The sequence below is a fragment of the Eulemur rufifrons genome, chromosome 6 (genome assembly GCF_041146395.1).
Source record: "Eulemur rufifrons isolate Redbay chromosome 6, OSU_ERuf_1, whole genome shotgun sequence".
NCBI classification, from domain to species: Eukaryota; Metazoa; Chordata; class Mammalia; order Primates; family Lemuridae; genus Eulemur; species Eulemur rufifrons.
The window spans coordinates 92304910-92326486 of record NC_090988.1 but is presented as its reverse complement, the minus strand read 5'-3'; the positions used below and the strand labels follow the sequence as shown (position 1 = coordinate 92326486).

The 21577-nt window shown below is 40.7% G+C and overlaps 1 protein-coding gene across 1 annotated transcript in view; it reads right to left on the bottom strand.

Moving 5' to 3' along the window:
* Positions 1–7095: 7095 nt before the first annotated feature.
* LOC138384981 (fatty acid desaturase 2-like protein FADS2B) overlaps positions 7096–21577 on the bottom strand; it is a 29182-nt gene continuing 14700 nt past the window's right edge. Inside the window, exons 5-12 of the mRNA XM_069470618.1 lie at positions 18330–18455; positions 15379–15439; positions 12651–12727; positions 12359–12456; positions 11222–11318; positions 9794–9873; positions 8442–8567; positions 7096–7147 (exon numbers count right to left, since the gene is read on the bottom strand). Of these exons, the coding sequence (XP_069326719.1) occupies positions 7096–7147; positions 8442–8567; positions 9794–9873; positions 11222–11318; positions 12359–12456; positions 12651–12727; positions 15379–15439; positions 18330–18455 (717 nt within the window). The remainder of the gene's footprint in view (positions 7148–8441; positions 8568–9793; positions 9874–11221; positions 11319–12358; positions 12457–12650; positions 12728–15378; positions 15440–18329; positions 18456–21577) is intronic.

Here is a 21577-nt window from a genome sequence, read left to right as displayed (position 1 = left end):
AAGATGCACGGTGGGTGGAGAAGCAATATGGCATCTGCTGTCCTAGCTTAGGTCTGGGGTGGTGGGAACTGGCCGAGGGCCCTGGGAGCCTGGTGCCCTGTCCACAAGAAGTTCCCAGACCATAGGTGGCAGCAGCCCCTGGGTTCACGGGAGCAGAACGTCTCTCCAGTAGCTCGGGATTCCACTGACTGTCAGATATGCAAGGGAGGGAGAAACAAATCACTCCCCCCACCCTTCCTGCTGGACTCCAAGCCTCTTGGGGGTTCGTCTTTGCCAATACCTTGATCCTTCTTGTTCTGCACTACAATTTCTTCCTGTGGAGTCTCCCAAAGGCTCTGGCACCCCTCCTTCAGACTCACATACAATCTATGTTTCTCTGTCTGTTTTTTCTTTTTCATCCAAAACCTCTCCTTCTTGCTGAGATGCTCTGGCACCCGGTGTCTCTGGTCAGCCATCTTGCTCAGACGTTGAGTTAGGAGTATTAACTGGTATAACCATTAAGAGAACCCAAGTGCAGGGTTCTGCTTACTACATCCCATGGCTAGAAATTCCCCATTTCAACCTCATTTCTTGTCTCTTCAGCTCTGCCTAGTTTTTCCCCAATAAAGCATGTGTCATCATGTACATTCTCTTGGTGTGAATCAATGTTTGGGTTTGTTTTAAAGAGAAGGGGACCCACATTGCTCCTGTGAAAACTTCCTCAATTGACTAAGCAAAGCTTTCAAATTACAGGCTTTAAAAATTCCATCTGCTGAGGCATTTTCTTGGCCCCACTGAGCAAAGTGTATCTGAATGATAGTTGGATCCTGGGTAGCAATTACCAGGAATTTGGGGAACGCTTTATCATGAGAAAAAGGTTTATTTATTGTTTCCTTTACTACATAGTGACATTTTGTGGCATGGTTGTTGCTCTCAATTGGGATGCTTTATAGGCTGTGTTGAAATGGTCAAGGTCAAATTATCCAAGGCCTGGAGTTTAAATTTGATTTTGGACAGCATTTTTGTCTTTTGTAAATAAACTTCTTTCTCAGTACATTGAACAAGGGCCCAAAAGGTATGGAAAATTACCACCCACCCTGATTCTGGGGCAGGCCAGGTGGGGGTGGGGGTGTCCTGGCAGAAGGGGCAGGTTGGCAGAGGAGAGAGTTGTGGGACTTAGGGGAGTGGCTATTTACTGACTAACATGGTACTGTCTCAATGTTTTGATAACTCATAGGGGTGAACTGTCTGCATACTGTCTCTGCCTGTAGGACTAGCAGTGAAATTCAGACAGGTACCCTGTCAGTGGTGTAGACCAGAAGCCCAAACTCCCAACCCATGTGCTGGGACACTGTGATATGCTGAGATATTGATCCCCTCCTCTCTCACTGTAGCCAGGTGGGGCCTGGGGCAGCTGTAGATCCTGGGTCAGTCACTATGGAGGATGAGAATCCTACTCCATGTAGCTTTATGTTTCACATAAATTTTAAAATTTTATGTTTGTGCCATTTTATAAAAATATTTTGGTGGTATACAAATATAAGATCCTTATCTGTATTTTTAAAAACAATAACATACTTCCAAACATCAGCAAAATAATCCTTTCAGAATACAGTGGCAACATTTCAGTACATTCTTCAGCCTGGGTGTTTAGTTCCTTCTTGATATTAACACAACTCAACTTTTTCAAATTCAACAAAGTTAGTCAAACACAAAATTAAATAGGCTTGTGTCTACAATGCCTTGTCTCAGTATTTGTCTTTGTTTATCAGCCACTTCTTACCTGTTTCCTCTCCCACCTTCTGCATCCTACCTTCTCTTGTCTTTCCTTCTAGGTCTCAGCCAATCTTTTTTAAAAAATATTTTCTGGACTCCTTTTCTCCTTTCTCCTTTGTAGCGAAAACATCCTTAAGATTCTCTGTCAAATCAACTCTCTCTCTCTATACTTTTTTCTTGGTGAACTCTCTGGAGAGTATGTCCAGGTTGGTATCTCTTATTTTATCCTGATTTCCTTTCCAAGTTCCAGAAGGACATTTTCTCTAATTACCTCCTAGACATCTCTTTTTTCTTTTAATACCGTAAACTCAAGGCGTTTAAAAGCAACCCTTTGTGTTTGTTCCATCATCTACTTTTCCTTCTCCTCTACTTTGTCAGCACCCACAATCCAAATTTTGGGCTGTTTTTAGGTTCCCCAGATGTTTAATTCCTTACCATGTTCCAGTCTCCATGGTGTGTCTTTATTTATTACTTTGATTTTCATATTTGTACCACCAGTCGAACTCAGGTTCTCGTCTCTCTCACCCAGGTTGTTGCAATAGCCACTTAGCTGATCTCCCCACCTCCATGCTACTCCCTCTTCCACTCTTTCCTTTGTGTGGTTTATGATGGGTCTTTCTGGAGTCTAATTCCAGTTGCTCCATTCCCTAGCTCAAAAGCCTTTGCACTTGCCTCTTGTGATCCTGCCCATCTGAATCTCACGACAGTTTCCTTCACATTCTTTTCTGTGGACCCATGTGGTGATGAAATCAAGCATATACTTTCCAGCCTAGCATTTCAGATGATTTAAAAAAAAATATAAACCCAATTTTACTTTCCAGGCTTTTCTACCATTGCTCTAAATACATAACTAATTATTAAAACATTTATTGAACACCCACTTTATGTCAAACAATGACTAAGGGCTGGTGATAAATTGATGAAAAACAGTATACAGAGTCACTGCCCTCCAGGAGTTTTCAGTCTAGTGGTTGGCACAGGAGGAGATCAGTTGTGCCAGTGAGGTGCACAGGGCAAAGGAGCTTATAAAGGGAGAATTAACCTGGTAATTTAAGTCTAGGAAAACTCCCTAGAGAAAACTATGCTTGTGTAAATAATAGAAAATTATTTTGAATGCTGTCAGAAAGGCAAAGCTATATCAATCAATCATGAAGAAATGAAGTTTAAGTGGGATAGCGAGGAAACAACCTTGCACACTATTCCACAGTCACAGCAAGTGTCCTGCTCTGTTCTTTGAACAGTTTGTTCCTGCCTCAGGGCCTTTGCACTTGCCTCTGATGATCCTGCTCATCAGGCTGTCACGGCAGCCTCCTTCAACATTCTTCACAGACTCACCTTTTCCTGACTCCTTTAAGTAATCTAGTCCACTGCTTACCATTCTCTCTTGCATAATTATACATAATCATCTTGGTTTTCCTTCCATTTACTTGTTTATTGACGGCCTTCTCCATGGGAATATAAACTAGAGGTAGGGCTTCTGCCTCTTGTCACACCACCTGGGCCGGTGACGGATTCATGGTAGGTGCTCAGTAAGTGTTGCAGATGAAGGGGAATCATGAACATAAAGGCAACATGAATAAATGAAAATTAATGCAAGACATATATGTAAGAAAAGGTTTATTCTGTTTTGAGTTAATAATTTTGCAGAAATGGTAACTACATTATATTCCCTTAGAGATGAAGCTGCCACACACAATTTTCACCAATTCCTTATTGAAGAGCAGAAATATTCTTTGTTGTCTGCATAATCTGAGTTTTAATTATAAAAATAAGCCCCAGGAAACTTACATCGTATTTAAAAATGAAATAAATTATTGGATAAATTAAAAGATGGATAGATAAATATATATGGGATGAAGCAAATTTACTAAAATGTTAATGTTGAACTCAACTGATTGCTACATTGTTGTCTGGTGTAAAATTATTTTTTTTTGTATTTTTATTTTTTTTTACAGGAATGGAAAAACAAGCACCCCATGTACTCACCATCAAATTGGTGTTAACTGATCAACACTTAAATGCACATATATTAGCAACACTTAGCACGTGTCAGGCAGATGGGAGGGGGGAGGAGAGGATGGGGATATTCACACCTAATGGATGTGGTACGCACCATCTAGGGGATGGAATTGTTAAAATTCTTTAAACCTTCCTGTCTGTTTCAGAAATAATGCTGGAAAGAAAAAGTGCCTGAGTGTATCCCTGCCTTCTACAGAATTTAAGTTCAATCTCCTATACTTTCTGCACTTTTAGGAGGGTGGATGACAAACCAGGAAGCAGTCAAGAGATTCCAGTATTATACACTGATTAAGCAACAAATGGTATATTTATGTTGTATAGCATTAGTAAGATTTTCAACAATAAGGATTGCACACTTCCATGATCAGCCAGGAGTGTGGATAACTAGAACCCTGGCTTTCTACCCTCCTCCCCAGCCTGAGAGCTGGATTCTGGTCCCAGGGAATTAAGTACAGTCAGAAGTGGAATGTGATTCATGCGCGTTACTTGTTGTAACAGGAGAAATCATTTTATTCATTTGTGACTCATGAGCCTTTCATCTGAGGAAAGATGCCCATTCTGTGGGTCTGTGTCATTCTGTGGCCTTTTTTGCTTTTAGTGGCTCTGGGAGGGGAGAAACTCTCATCACAATAATAATGACAATAATTAGAATCTGAATGGGTGTTTCCTGCTTATAAAGTCATTCCTTTTGGCTTATTCATTTCATTGTCACAACATGCAATGATGCACACAGACCATGCAATATTATGTCCCAGCCCTATACAAAGATGGGGATTGAGCTATGAAGTGTGTAAGCGACCTGGCCAAGTTCATTTTAGGGTACTAAATTAATAAGCTGAAATTAAAATTTAGGTTCCTGACTTCTAATCCAGTCACCCTTATTTAATGCCCAACTGAAAGTGCAGGCAAATTCTCATTGCTTAATTTTGCCAATAAAAGTAAAACTTTACAAGAAATAGGGAATCAGGGAAAGCCATAGAAATATAGCCATAGAAAAGATGAATTTCACCTGGTTTGATTTCCTGCCATTTAATTCTCCTTTAGTTTGGATTTCCTGTCATGGGAATTAAAGAGCTTTGACTGCGAACTCAGATATCCTTGGGTCTGGAACTCTACTCCACCAGTTCCTACCTGTGACATCAGGAAAATTGCTTAGCCTTCCTAAACCTAAGGTTTTCCATCTCTAACATGAGGTTATTTATAGCAACTGTCCCATGGTCCTGTTATAAGAATTAAATGGAATAATATCCATGAAGGATGTCGCTCAGAACTTATTAATAGTACATGGTCATAGTATTGGTAAGAATTTTACTTAGCAATCCCAATTCTGGGTATGTGTTAAAAAAAGTTGTAATCAGAATCTCAAAGAGTTAGCACTTCCATGTTCATTGAAGCAATATTCACAATAGCCAAGATGTGGAAATAACCTAAACGTCCATGAGTGGATAAATGGATAACAAATGTGATATAGACATACAATGAAATATTATTCACCCCTAAAGAAGGAAATCCTGCAATATGTAATAACATAAATTAACCTCATAAACATTATGTGAAGTAAAGAATCCAGTCACAGAGGAACAAAAATTGTATGATTCTACTTATATGAAGTTTCTAAAATAGCCAAATTCATAGAATCACAGAATAGAATGGTAGTTACCAGGGGCTGGAGGAAGAAAAAAATAGGAGTTGCTAGTCAACGGGTATAAAATTTCAGTTATGCAAGATGAATAAGGTCTAGAGATTTGCTGTGCAACACTGCACCTACAGAATACAATACTGTTTTGTACACTTAACATATATGTTAAAAGGGTAGCTCTCATGATGTGTTCTTACCACAATAAAACAAACAAAAAAATAATTAGAATATAGAAGTGCTTCTCCTATATTTGATAACACTTATCTTTCTACCTAACTGGAAAGAATTACATTAATATATTTTCATAATCAGAAAATTCTCATGATAGAAAACTTTAAAAGTTTTTCTAGTTATCAGGAGAAACTTCCTGGTGAGTTCTTAAACAAAAGGATGTATCTCTGTGAGAGGGGCCAGTGAGGACTTTTTTAGTTGTAGCCCCTTAGGATTGGCATCCATCCATGCATTTCTGCCGTCCTGCCTTGAGTGCATCTTCACTGGGTGTCTACAACATGTCAGGCAGTTCCTGCTGTCATGGAAATTGTAGGCTACAGGGGAAGGCAAACAAATTAAGGAATTATACCAGTGAATGTAAAATTATAGCTGTGGTACTTGCTACAGATCACATCACAGTAGACCTTGACTCAGCAGGGCAGCGTCCCTGGGATGGTGGGTAAAAGCTATGCCAAGATGTGATAAGGGTGCTAAGATCTGAAGGTGAGTGGCAGCATGGCCAGGTGAGAGGGAGTGAGGGCAGGGAGCGTGACAAAGTGGTTCAGACCCTGGGATCAGGAGCAAAGGCCCTGTGGCAGAAGGGAGCATGAAGACTTGAAGACAGCCCGTGGGCTGAAGCAGAGGGAAAGGGCCAGAGTGGTACCAGGTGGGGCAGTCTCAGGGTTTGCTCTCTGTTCCAAGAGTCATGGGAATCCACCGGAGAGTTTTGGGTAGGGCTATGACATAACTCTTGGAAGTCGTGTAGTGTAAAAAACAGGAGACTGGTTGATTAAGCCGCCTTCATTCATATGCCATGGAGCCCAGCCCCACAGCATGAAGTACGGTGATAAGATAACCTGCAGGACAGGTCATTCAAATTCTAACTCAGTCAGTGCTCAGCAGTCTGGGAAGCCATGAGAAGCAGCAGTCTTTGGTTCTCCTCTGGAAGGGTGTTGAACGAGCAAGAGAAATACAGTCAATGCCTCACCAGTGCAAATACCAGTCACCAAAGGGGGAGTGAGAAAAATCAGTTGAGATGGTGAATTCAGAAAAATGATGCTTTTTATTCACTGGCAACCCTAAGTAAATTAAAATTTACTCCACTGGTAAGTTTTTGTTCTTACCTAGCACCCTTTTACCCAAGTGATCATCAATTTTGTGTTTGCTCTTCTCTTATAGCATTTCTACATGTTTATGAATCCCTAAACAACAAACACCTTGTTTAAAATCCTAATGAACAAATAATAACATTGAGCTTCCACTTCCTTTTTGCCACCCTGACCAATGTCATCTTGTGTTTCCTGGCTTCTTATTTGCAGAGAAGACCTTCAGGGAAGGAGTTATTAGGTGTTCTGGGGATTCACATTCCTTGCACACACATATATGCCAGTCCTGCTAATTATTCCCAGTTAATCAGGAAGGGCTCTTGCACATCCACCAACCCCCTTCAGAGATGCAATTACATGTGTGCATCATGTTTCGTAGTAAGCATCCTTCCAGAGAGCTGCAGATTTCTTCAAAGCCCTGTGGGAGGAGTAAATGAAGTCATCAGCAGGCGACATTATAATGTAAAGGGGGCTTCTCCATGAAATTTACTCCTCTGCCTGGTTCAGGGCAACACCATCAGTTCCAGCTATATCTGATAAATGCCGTTCTCTGTTCACCAGTGGAGGGGGGTCAAATACACCAAATTGCTTTTAGCAGGTGAGTTTACCTTTCCTTTATGGAGGAGATTGAGATTTTCTTTCATTTTATTTTCTTCTGTGCCCACACACCAGTATAACAACTCATCCTACATACATCCACCTGCCCTATTTTATAAGGTGGAAGAAATTTTTCTGGGCTCTAGGGATACAGCAATGACTAGGATAGATTAAAGTTCTGTCCACATAGAGTTCCTGGTCTAGCCTGAGAGACACGTATTACATAATTTGTTACCCTATATGTTATTTAAAAATTATTGTGATAAAGGCCACAAATGAAGAGAACCAGGTGCTGCAAGAGCATGTGATGCATTTAGTCCAAAGGGACAGAGAAGACTGACATGGGGAAAAGGCATTTGACATGAAACTTGGAGAGTAAATGGGAATCGACAAGGTAATATGAGGGGAGATGGTGATTTGAAAGAAAAAAGTGACACAGGCATGAGATGGCCCATGGCAGGGAATTTTGTAGCAACTGAAGGTGGGTATCTAGAGGGCAGGGAGGCAGGAGGGGAGTGATGGAGAGTCTGAAGTTGGAATATTAATCAGGAATTAGATCAGATCAGGCCTGCACTGATAAGTTTTGTCTCCAAGCCTACAGCACAATCAGTGTTCTCTAGGTAATTGTATGTGAACACCTAAGGATGAGTGTGGATTTTTGGTTCCTGCACACTTGACTATTCTTAATCAGTCAGCCCAGCCTGATTCGCAGGTTTATGTCGCACTGGACCCCGAGTATCTACATTTGCAACACCGGACCAGATGATTCCATAGTCCCTCCCACCACGTAAGTTCTAAAGTGTGTGCAAAGCTCTGTGGGGGATAGAAAAGGAAATAACACACATCTTTGGCTCCAAGAAACTTGAAATTTAGTAGGGAGTAAGGCATTTTCTCTAAGAAGTACCTGTAGAAGGCAACAGGTGAGTGGTATTATTATTGTTATTAATATCTTTGTTGTTGAGATGGTTCCCTGTAGAGTCTTGTGTCCATGCTGCGCACACAGGTGCTCCTCAATAAATGGGTGTTGGGTGAATGACTCACAAGCCAGTGAGTAGTATGGGGACTGGCAGTGAAGAAAAGTGAGAGCTGTGAGCTGAGAGAAATTATGTTCTTACCTGACAATATCTCCAAACGCCGTCAGCATGGGCTTATTCACGTACTGCAATCCGTGCTTGGCACACAGTGATCTCACCAGAGGTGCCACTTTGTGATAATTATGGCGCGGCATTGTGGGGAACAGGCTAGGGAAACAGGAAATAAAAACTTGGAACTAAAGAGAAGCCCAAAGGACTTTTCTTTCCTCTATTACCAAATAAAATTATAACAACAATGCTGACCCAACCTTGACCTTGCACAATGCTTCTGGGAAGTTCAAAAACTCTTGCTAAAATAGTCTAATCTTATCTCTTAACACCTCTGCAAGCTCTGTGGGTGGTAAATGTTTGGAAAATGCTAATAGAATAAATGTTAGCTCCATAGAATATGTTTATTTTGGGGCAGGTCAAATGAAGGTATGGCTTGTCTATCATTTTGAATTAGCTAGGAGAGCTGGAGATACCCCCTCCCCCCTCTCTGTCTCTGTCTATCTCTCTCTTTCTTTCTGTCCATCTAACTCCTGAGCCTTGAATAGATGAATAGATGAGTATTCAATAAGTTCTAGTCAGGGTATATATGGAAAATCCTAGCACAGGAATAAGATAATGGCTTCTTAACTAAAGGTTTCTACCAACCAGCCAGTGAACTTCTTGGGTTTTAACTTCCTGTTTGGTAAAATATGAATAATAATAATGCTTTCTTGTTTTCCTGAGGTTTTAAAGGACTAACATGAAAGAAAGGATGAGAGAACCCTGTGCACAGCTAAAAGATCTCTTTTCTCCTCTGCCTCTCCCAGATATACCTTAGATAAAAAGGATGCAAAAAGTCCCTCCCCTGAATATTCCAAAGGGATTGGCTCTCCAAGTGTCATCGTTTTCTCTTTCTTTGTTGCATGTCCACATAACTGACCCATTGGTAAAGTATTGCCAGATACCATTTGGAAATTGCATCAGAGACTGGGTTTCATTTTGATTATTTTGTAACTTTGGCTCTAAACATACAGGTATTTAAGTTCTAATTAAATTTCAACACAACTTGGTTATGCAAGTGGTATGATTTTTCTTGGTTTTCACCAACAAACAAAATACCTAGAAAACAATCACAAATTCCTAAGCCTGTAGGTGTCTGGAAACTTAGTCACTGGTACTTTTCCAAGATTTCACTCCATACTCAGAATTGTTAATGCCTCCTTCCTTCCTTTCTTTCTTCCCTCCCTTACCACTGATGCTGATGGAAAGATAGCAACCTTTAGAGAAACCTCATTCATTTTTTCCCCTCTGAGACCCTGAGCCTAAGGCTCCAGTCTAGACTGCATTTGGGTTGTTATAAGTGACTTTTCTTGCCCCTGTCATGGAATATTTCTGTTACTCACTGGTGCTCGATTTGGAAGTTCAGATGTCCAGTGAACCAGTCATTGAAAAAAGACTGTTCAATATTACAGGTGGCCAAGACCTGCAAAGAAAAAGCTTACATTAAATATAAATGAGTTCAAGTGTAAAACAGAGAAAATGTTTATTTATTCTTCTGTTTAGTCAATCACTTGAGGAGTGTTTAGTTAGTATCTATTTTATGTAAGAAACTATGAGGAATATAAAAGATATAGAGTCCCTAATCTCAAGAGTTTACAATTCAAGAAGGAAATTAGATATTTTGCTAAGAAGTACATACAAGGCAATCTATATTAAAAAGTATGTAGGATTTGAGGGGAAAAGTCACTATGAACCCTGAGATATGGAAGACTGAGGTGTCATAAATGAGCATATTGACAGATGGATATAGGGTTGTAGGATTGTGGTAGGGATTACAGGGGTACAATACCATTTCTATACAGTGGACTTGAAGGACCTCTAAATGAGAAGTAATTGGTTCAAAGGTTCTATACAAGGGATTTTTGCATGGAAGTGCATTCCAATTTAAGCAGTTTCCTTTGTAGTCTTATATATTTTATGCATTAAAAACATTATCCTGAGAAGGAGTTCATAGCTTCTCTATGCTGCCGTGATTAAAAACCCTTATGAATACCATTTTAGTCAATGTTTTTTTAAAGGTTTTATTCTGGCTGGGGTTGTTGCCATTTTGAATGCTGTATCAGCTATTGCTGTTAGTGTTTCTCAAAGTGTAGTTCAGAGAATCTGGAGGTTCCCCAGGATGCCTTAATGAAATCTACAAGGTTGAAACTACTTCTTAATACTTTTAAGACATTATTTGCCTTTTTCATTCTCATTTTCTCATGCTTGTACAGTGGAATTTTCCTGGGGCTACTAAACATGAGATAGCATCATCATTCTGATATTAACATGTTTGATTTCATGTCAGCAAACTTTTTCTATAAAGTACCAGTTAGTAAATATTTAACATTTTTCACAACTACTCAACTTTGCTGTTGCAGCATGAAAGCAGTGACAAAGAATATTAAATGGGGGATCATGGCTGCGTTCCAATAAAACTGTATTTACAAAAGCAAGCAGTGGCCTGGATTTGGCCTCTGGAGTGGAGCTGACCCTTGGTTTAGAGTAAAGGACCTATAATCCAACTGCCTAGGTTTAAAACCTACTTCACCCACTTAGTTGTGTGACCTTATATAAGTTATGCAACTTCTTCGTGCCTCAATTTTATCATCTGTAAAGTAAGAATAATCATTCATGTTTATAATTAAATAATAACTCATGTAGATAAATGTGGAGCACTTGACAGTCCCTGGCCCTGCCACGGCACGTACTCTTTAAGAGTGAGTCATTATCATTTGAGGTAACCAGATTCTAAATCAGTGTGGTTTGAAGGATTCTCTCTCCACCATTACCTGAGTGCTGAGCCAGTCCCGGTTCTCCTCTGTGCTCATTTGCATTGGTATGTGGCTCATCTGGGTAACATATGCAATCCAGGGACTTTCAAGAAACCTTGGGGGCAATAAAAGGAGCAGGTGATCACACTTTGGGGTTTTTCAGTAGCAACCACATCACTGGGCTTTCATAACCCCTGGAAGAGCTGGCTGAGTATTGGAGGAAATGAAAAAGGCTCAAAGTTTCCAGTAAAATGGTGGTCGTTCTTTTTCCTCTTTGAAAGCCCTTTATGTCCTTTATAATTAGAGATGACAGACTAAGCATTCAGCCATGTGACTTGTCCTGCTGCCAGACATCTAGAGCTGTGCTGCTAAAGTTTTCTGTAGCTCTGGTACAAAGATCATAGACACCAGGGGAACTCCAGGGCATATGCAAAGCGGACCCAGATAGAGCTGGGTTCAAGTGTTGGTTTGGCACTGGCTTTAGCCATAGCTTGCTCTTACATACCTTTAGGCATGTCATTTAATCTCTTTGAACTTCAATTCTTGTAGCCGAAAAATGAAGATGATACTATCTACTTTGCAGGTTGTGTGAAGATTACATCAAATAAGATAACACATGTAAAGCCTTCAACAAAGTACCTGAAGCAGAGTAGCTACCATTATCCTTACAATTATTTAGGATTTAGAAGAATAATGCAACAGAAGGAGGGAGGAATACATTGGAAAGTTGTAGAGGGCTATTCAGGCAAAAATAATAGTCTGGGGTCACTTTGGTTCTGGGAAAATCTCCAGTCATAAAAGAACTTTAAAAAAAATGCTGCCCAGTCATTACCTTTGCTACAGATTATGTATCTAACTATTAATAGATTACAGTTTTAAGGGACTTGGGCATCCACTGAAATGCTTCACTGGAAATCAAGCCAGTAGGAAAAAAGTGGAAAGTGGAGATCAGGATAATACTTCTTGCAAGGAGCTTGTCTTGTTCGACTGTTTTTTTTTTTTTGTTTGTTTGTTTGCTTTTTTTCTCATTTGCTCGAAGACACCTCAGTTCTAGGAAATGGGGCATGGAGTCATGATCTTCTGCTAAAGACAAATAGCTCTGATAAGGAGGGTAAGAGGGTCACCTGGGTTATGGTAATAAGAGAATATTCTTACTTGACCAAATACATGAGCAATAGGGTTCCAAAGATTCCATAGAAAGGGCCAAATGTGATGAAATGTCGGATATAAAAGCTGCTAACCCAGGCGATGTCCTGCAGAGAAAAGCACTTGAAAGTTATATGCCCTGAACATAATTTCATTTCCTCTTCGGTGGCCCGGGGTCCCTTCAGGTACTGGCTAAATCTTATGCCCTGCTGCTCAAGGAAGCTATATCTCAAGAGGACCAGGCATTTTCATTTTCCCTCTTCTACCTGGTTGGTTTCAGAGAATGAGCCAAGTTACTCACCCCCCAGTCTCTTCTAAGGTACATCATTTCCATGGATTTCACATTGAAATATACAGGCATGAGAAGGGGGAGCCCAACTGAAAAGAAACAAAGACATGGTGAATAAATGATTAGAATGTGACCCCAGTGCGAGTCAGCAAGAGTGTTATGTCCTTATCATGTCGCTCCTGCAGTGCTGGCCCTGAGAAGGGACACAAGTCCACATCCTGGACTCCACTGGACTTTCCAAGTTCATGGAGCTGAACCAGGAATTTGGTCAGCAGCTCTAGGTTTCAGCTCCATCACAGAGGCTAGGGAAGCTTTGAAGATTTGAGTCGTTTCTGATGGAGGCATCTCTAAAGAGCTTCTGCTCTGAGATTTCAAATTTTTTCAAGGTCTTTGAAGTTCTTCAGTCTCCCAAAATTCTTAGGATCGGGCCTTGTCACAATATGTTAGGGTGGCCGAAATAAAGAAGGTGTGCTCGTTTCCTGGTCAAAGAGGTATTTACCTATGTCTCCCCCAGTACCAGCGAGGCTGCCCAGATCTCACAGGAGTCTTATGGAGACCCTTTGACTTTCAGCAAAGACTCTCTCCTTGGCCAAACTCTAGTCTGGATCCTCTGAATCCTCTTCTCCTTGACCAGGTCTCAACCTTTGCCTCTGAGGACTGCAAACTCTAAGTACAAATGATTTCATCCATCCCACTCTAAGAAACTTGAACAAACACTAGCGTAGTTTCTAAAAGCTCAATGTCCTGTCTCTAGGAGGCCTCCAGCCCCCTTTAAGTTTCTGCCTGAGACATCTCATTGCTGCCAAAAGAATTTACTGTTTATTCCAGCCTAAACCTGACTTTAGGCACGTGACCTCCTTTTCTTAGAGCATTTACTTTAGAAAAGTTATAATTGTAAATCCTTCCTCTCTTCCTTTGAGATATATCTTCTATAACCCAGAAATGTCTTTCTCAAGGACCTGAGAGCCATCCCTCTGAGATGTAGTTGTCAAACAGGACAGGAACTTTGTCTCCCTGTCTCTATGGGAGGGCAGGAGACCAACTTCAATAAGCCCTAGTCAACAGACAAAATGGCCTGACTAATCACATGGACGAACTCCCCCACCCCTACCCAACTCACCAACATCTTTCAGTACTTTTTCTTTAGCTTGCCCCAGCATTTAAATAGCCTCTCTCTTACCTTTTGTTTCAGCAGAATTAAGCTCACCTTATAATGATGTCTCTCTCCCCTACTGTAGTGGCACGAATAAAATTTGTCTTGCTGCCTTTTATAATGTCCAATTCTCTTTCTCTTTGACAGTTTGAGTAGGACTCATTTGCACCCAAGATGCTAAACTGGCATTTGCAGGGAAAGTCCCCGGTGAAACAGCTCTTGGGGGGCAGTGTGGTGTGTGCGGTGGGCATTCTGCAGTGAATCCACGCCATTCACTCATTCCTCATTAGCTCAAGGCATATTGCACCACTGCAGATGGGGGAGGTAAACATGCATTTCTCTGGAAAGTTCATTACAGAAACTCCAACAAATGTTCCTTGTGCAAATGAACATCTATGTAGGCTAGAGACCAGTTACCTTTCAGAATGGGGCACCAATGTCCTCATTCCTGCAAGAGAGGGAGCAGGGAGTGTAGGGTTGGGGAAGCTGGATTCCAGCTGTGGAGGAGCCAGCAGGGATGGTCAGCCCCCACTTTCAGAAGATTCACGCACCACCATCCTCCTCAGGCGTGTAACAAGTGGCCCCTAGTGGCAGACACTTGGGCAAATCAGATCACCTGCACCAGTGTTTCTCAACCTCAGCACTGTTGCCATTTTGGCCAGATGATTATTTGTTATGAGGGGCTGTCTTGTGCATTGTAGAATGTTTACAATGTATCTCTGGCTTCTGCCCACTGGATATCAGCACCACCCCCCACTTCTGTATGATAACCAAGAAACGACTCTGGACACTGTCAAATGTCCTCTGCAGGGCAAAATTGCCCCTAGTTGAGACCCACTGATCTACAGCAAATGTTTGTTTCCTCCTCTGATTTTGGTTTATTTCCCAAGTGTGTTGCATGTTTTAGATGGGCAGATTTGAGGTTCCTTGAAAACTCTATCTGTGAGCTGCCATGAGTTTGATTTTGTTTAAGAGCAAAGGCTTTTTGCTCATGACGTTCTTTTCTTGGGATCAGAATTACTCAGCTACCTTTCTTTCTTTCGGGCCTGGCCTACGTGTTCACACTCAGCTGTGTGGGTCTCATGCCTTCCACAGCTGTACGTAGGCCATGGAGCAGCCAGCTTTCTTCCACACAGGGTCGTGGGAGATGCCTTTTATTCCTGGGCTTCTCCTTTCTCTGGTGTCACACTAAATGCTTCAGGATTGTTTTCCCATCTCCTTTCCCTTCCTGCCCAAATACCCCTCTCCTTTTCTCTTGACACGTGTTTTGTCTTTCTAGGATGAGAGTCCCGGGTGCAGGATCCCTGGACTGGCAGCCGCCTTCCCCCCCACCCCCCACTGTGGGCATCTCCCTCCTTCCCTGCTCACCACACAGAGTGAGGAGATGCTGGTTAGAAACCCCTATTTGCTTTTCCATTTCCCTTTGCAGATTTCTACCTTAGTGAGTCTGAAATAAGACATGCTGCTTTTCCCAGTAACAGTAAGACCTGGCAGGTTTCTGTGAGAGAACTGCAGTCAGCCTTCTGGCTGACAAGTGCTGGCTTCAAGGAAATGGGATGGTAAGGAATGTGCCTCTGGCGGACTCACCCATGTAGAAGTACAGGTGCTGCTTTTTGTAGTCGATGTATTTGATTTTCTTCTTGCCATACTGAATGGAGAGAGAGAAAAAAAACTAAAATAAGAGAAAACACTTCTGGTCATCACACTCAAGGATGTATGTTTTTGTGTGTGTGTGTGTGTGTGCGCGCGCGCGCGTGTGTGTTTAATATCTGTATGGATTACATAAATTGCCTTTGTACCACCCAAGTCAGAGCTACAGGTGTTCCCATCCCCAGACAGTGCATGCCGCTCCCGTTAGGTGTGAATTTTCCTATCCCCTCCTAACCTCTCCCACCCGCTGGTAATATTCTGAAATAAAAAAAAAAAATCTCTATGGAGAGAGCCATCTAATCAGTTTCTGTTAGCTGTCTAACCTGAGGCACTAGAAGAACCAGTACTGGGAAGGGAGGAATATTGTGGCATCTTTTTGGTTTAATTAAATGTGGGCAATTCTTTCATGAATAGATTATGGGGATTCTGATCATTTGACTATGGAGATTGTGAACGTTTTTTTTTTATTCTCATGGAAATCGTTTTGAAAATTTTTCTCCTTATGTGAAGTGGAATGCTGACTGAAAAAGAACATTTCTAATGAGTTTTTCTAGCTCTTCTTCAACTGTGGCATTTAGTATTCTGCTTGTAAGTCAGGCTCCATCTTCATTCATTCCTCCAACAGATACCAAATGATCATATGATAAAAGATATAGGCATGAGACCCTCTTATCTGTCCCATCTTTCCTCTTTTGTGTTCTCATCATGGATCTCGCACTATGATTTTAAGGCATGATGCTAATATATTTTTATTATATTTCATATAAAATTATTTATTATATATAATTAATTATTATGTTACACTCACTACTGAGAATTTGATTCCTTTTTCTAACAGTACCGTTGGTTAATTTGGCTTGTGGTCAGGGCACAAAGACAGAAAATGCTTTGAGAGGAGGATAGAATTAATGGTTATATCTCCAATTCTTGGCAGACATTCAATAAATGTTTATTGAATGAATTAATGAATGAATGATAATTTATACCCGTTCCATATTTTTCTCTGTGCTCACTCATTTGCAACGCTGTCAGCAGTGTTTGACTCTTGCTTCCCCTATTTCTTTGATAAGTTCCTTCGTGCGGATAGATTTCTTCACTTATTTGATTGGCACAGTTGGTCCCGCCTTCTCTTATTGTCACAAATCATAAGAACTATCATGGTGATGAAGTAATAATAGCTATTTGAAGTTACTCCCAAATCTGCAAATATTTGAGTAATGGGAAATATGGAGAAGGGACTAGGTGGAAAATGCTTGGGAGCTGACAAATCTAAATGGACTGATTGTGATTATCACTTCAAAGGAGGATTCCAAGTCTTTCAGGACGTGAGCTCAGCACAAAGAAGATTCAATAAACGTTTATGGAAGAAATTAATGTCTGAAGAAAGTAGTAGAAAGACTGGCAGTGAAGAGGGAAGGAAGGAAAAACTCAGGGCTCATCAAAAATGTTTTTGATGAGAAACTGCTGAGTTTTAGGATCTAAATAATTTTAGCATTTAAACAGAGTATCAGCAATGTCCTGTACAGTGGCTTTGAAACTATACTATATAGAACTCTAAGGCTCTGGGCCTGTGTCCCCGGGGCAGGTGCAGAGGTTGGAGAGGGGCCTCCCTCATCTGTGCAGAGGCAGCAGGTGCACTGAACGCAGCTCTGGGGAAGGCAGATGCGGAGAGAGCCAGGCTGCTTCATGAACTGCGGTGGGACAACCTCCTTTGCTCTGGGCAGTGGGGGGGAAACTAGAGAAATCAGCATGTCTCGATTCTAGTGATAAGCACAGAAGTGCACAAACATCAGGGAAGTCCAACTTGTTTGGGGAGCCGTTGTCAAACGCAAATAGCTTGTGATCACAGCCAACAATTTAGTTTTTAAATTGAAGCAAGAGACCTTGTTTCCTATTTCAGCCGGGGAAGAGGGTGAGTCTCCCCAAACTGGGAAAACCTATTTTCAAAAAGTTGCAGGATTTTTCATTTCCATACCAGGTAGGCCCAGAGAACAACCGACAAAGCTGCCTCTTCTATTTTATAAATCTAAGTTTTTCCAGAAGAGATAGAAACCTGTTCCTAAAGACCTGAGATTCAAGAGCCAGCATTTCCCTTTGAGGAGAGAGACATTTCTTTGGTTATCCTAATATCTCCTTTGTTTGAGGAAGACTCCCTCCTAAAATAAACTTGGTAATTTAAAATAGTCCTTTACATGATAGTTTTAAGTTGAAGTTAAAACAAAACAATCACTGAGAAATTTTGAAGATGACTTTTCTTGTCCATTTTCTGTTGTTTAAGAAGTTCACATTAGAGCTGGCATCTCTAGTTGTGGTACAAGAGATTTAGGCTGTGGTTTATGTATAAATGCACCAAAATGGATATGAACTAATTGTAACAGCGTAGTCTCTTTGAACTGGACTAGAAGTAGTTGCGATAACTAGATATTTAGGTATTTGTGATCTAGTACTTATAGAAAGTACTGTCCTGTCTTCTCTTGGTGAACATTTCTCCACATCCTCATTAAACTCTGGACAGTCACTGCCAAACTCACTCATCTCGATCCACCATCTCTCCCTGGCTGGTGTTGCCACAGAGGTATTGATATAGGCACTGGGCAGGGACCCATTGTCACTGGGGTAACTCAAATACAGTCATGTGGGTTCTCTAGTTCTTGGAGCAGGAGGTTGGACCAGATGACCTTTAAAGCCATGAGTCATGATTCCAAATTTTAACTCTAGGTTCAGTTATTTCAAGTCTATATTTTGGACCTAAAAGAAGGAACGATGTTCCCAGATCGTGTGTGAACCCAGAGCATTCAGCTTGATCTTGCCAAGGTAAGGCCAAAGGTCAGCCTCTGCAGGAACCACTTCCAGGAACATTTCTCAGCTGCCAGGATTTCTAAGTGTACCTTGACAGGTTGCAAATCTCCAAGCAGGAAAAGCGGACCCATGTTGATATCCGGGTCTTTGGGGTAGATGTTTGTTTTTACATGATGTTGGAAGTGCCGGTCATTCCACCAGTTTCCTGACAGGCCCTGAGGAGAAGAGAGGGCTTGTTAGCTGAAAGAACTCTTTCCTGAAATACCTTTCACTGTCAGAATTTTCTGAGTCCACTCTCAAAGTCAAAATAAGATATTTGAGTTTCTCGACCTTGCCCCACTGCTGGGTCGCAGAATGACTCATTGGACAGAGGCTGTCATAGCTTATGAAGAAATAATTCCCTGATCCAGAAACATGACTTCAGGCTAATAATGAAAATCATAAAATCCTGTTGAAATGAAATGTTTTTCTATCCTTCTGTTATTTTATCCTCATTTACCAAAAAAAAAAAAAAAAAAGTCTGAAAGTAGATGAAGCAGAGAGTATTATTCTTATTTTATATGCAAAGAAGCCTCAGCCCCAAGACTTTAATTAGCTCTGGAAAAAAAACTGGCCCCGGGTTTCCTACTTCAGTGAATATTTCAAAGAATGGATCTGAAGGGATCTCTCTGTGAGGTTTGGCTCAGATCATCGCATGTTCCAGCTTCGATGCTTTCAGATCAAAATGAGTGAGAATAAAAATATTTTAGCTGATGGCAAGCTTGAATCACCTCTGATTAGCTTGTTTGTGATTCTCTCTCTCATTGAAAGTCTGAAAGTTGTAATAAAGCAAAGGATTTGGAGGCACAACAACCTAGTTACATAAACTAGATGTACAAATACTGCCGTGTGGTTTGAGCAAATCACCCACCCTCTGGGAGGCTCAGCTCCATCTCCAGCACACACAGGAAAAGCACATTTACCTCCGTGGGTTGTTCGGGGAGACTGAGAGGCTATATGTAAAATGCTGGCACATTGAGATATTCATTTTTTCCTCCTTCATTTTAATATTTACAGAAGAACAAACAGTAGAGTAGTTTTTGTCACACATTTGACATCTCTTAGTAACCAATTTATACATGTTCTACTCTGCACTGTCTAGTACGATAGCCATTAGCCACATGTGGCTTGAGCACTTGAAATGTGGCCAGTCGAATTAAGATGGGCCGTCAGTATAAAATACATACTTGATTTTGAAGATTCAGTGTGCAAAAAAGAATGTGAAATATCTCAATAATTTTACATTGAATACATGTTGAAAGGATAATATTCTGAATATATATGGGATAATAAAATTACTCTGTAAATGTGGCTATTAGAAAATTTAAAATGTATATGCCATTTTCACGTGACTTTGTATTTTGTATTTTTCTTGGAGCATACTGGTCTAGACCCTATACATCTACAGCAGAAGGGATGTGTAAGTTTGAAATTCTGTAAGTGTTGGCACTGCCTTTCCACAGTCTTCTTTGCAGAGTCCCCTCTTAGCAACTCCTCCCACCCTCAACCAACAGGAGCCGTATTCTCCTCTCATTTCTAACACTCCCCAACATTTTTTCAATGGAATTCTTCCCTCCAGCCCAGATCCCTGTCCTTAATCTCATGCCTGAATGGGCACTTTCCAAATACTTTATTTTGGGTGTCTCATGATGCCTCAAACTCAACATGTCCCAAACTATATTCAACAATTTCTATTCCCCTTCTGGAGCCCCTCTTCATTTTCCCCATCAAATTCCATATGATGGATACAAAGTTACAGTTAAACAGGAAGAGTAAGTTCAGGTGTTCTATTACACAGTAGGGGGACTACAGCTAATAATAAAATATTGTTTATTTCAAGATACCTGGAAGAGAGGATTTTGAATGTTACCAGAAAGAAATGAAAAAGTTTAACGTTATGGATATGCTATTTACCCTGATTTGGTCATTATACAATGTCTATATGCATCAAAACATCATGTTGTACTCCATAAATATGCACAGTTATTATGTGTCAATTATAAATAAAATAAAACTAAGAAAAGACACTGGGAGAAATATTTTAAAAATTGCAGATGACCCACTCAGTCTTACAATTGTGCATTTATTCAGCCATCCATTATTTATTTTGAAGTATGTCCCATGTGTCAGATAATGAGCTAGGCATTTGGAACGTGAAGATAAATGTGATAAAATGGGGTTCCCACACTTATGAAACTTACAATCTAATGAGAGCAGTAGACAGCTAAGGGCAGCCAATGGGATAAGGACTGATTCTCCTTTTTAATTAAGTCCTTTGAAAGCCAACATTTTGGCCACTTCCACCAGCTGACTGTACTCTTTTAGCCAATGACTACCTGTGGTAACTGGTAATCTGAGAGACAGATTTTGATTCCCGATAGTTGAGGGAGCAGATCTTAACAGATAAAGCTTAGAATAGTGATCAGAATAATTATGGGTGTGATCTAAACTAGTTGGCTCTGTCATGGCTCCTCTGTCTGGAAGCCACTATTATCAGAGACAAAGGAGAGGACACTTCACCTGCAAGTGTGGATTATAAACTCACTGCCAATTAGGAGCCCGTGCACCAAGTTCTAAACGGGAACCAACCTAAGTCATGTCTCGTTTCCAAGTTAGGTCTTTTTTTTTGGTGTAGTAGAAAGAACCCAGGCTTTGGACTGAAACCTACCTGAATTTAAATCCCTGCTTGGCCACCTATTTGGGTGTGTGATCTTGTGCAATTTCCTCATCTCTGAAATGGATGAGGTTTCTGAGAGGATTACAGGAAGTAGCATGTTTGACACCTTCCCTCCTCCCACCAAATGAAATGTTTTAACATGTAGTCTTGGAATCAGTATAGGCCAGAGTTTCTAGGAAGATCTTAATTTCAAATATTCTCTCTTATTATCCCTATAGCGAGATTCAATTCTTACAGTTTTTGAAATGTGCCTTCTGGAGGTTATAAAAATATGCTATGGAGAGTCCATTTTGATTTTAGCATTGCACAAAAGTCCAAAATGTATGCAGACATTTCATGGTTTATTTTCAGAAGGACTCTTATTGCACAAACACCGCAAAGACCAGAACATATATGTTTTTGCACAGCTAGTAAATGAAAACTCTAAAGAATCTCAATATCTGTGCCTTTTACAGAAAAGGAGAGTGAAGAGGTACTTTACATGAAATTAAGTTTTGAAATTTAAAATTGTGATGCATGCATAAGGTGGAGATGATGCAGTTTATATTATAATTTTCTGTGTCATGTCCTACATACAGGTAACCTTCTCTCCTGCCCATCATTGAAGCTTACATTCATTTT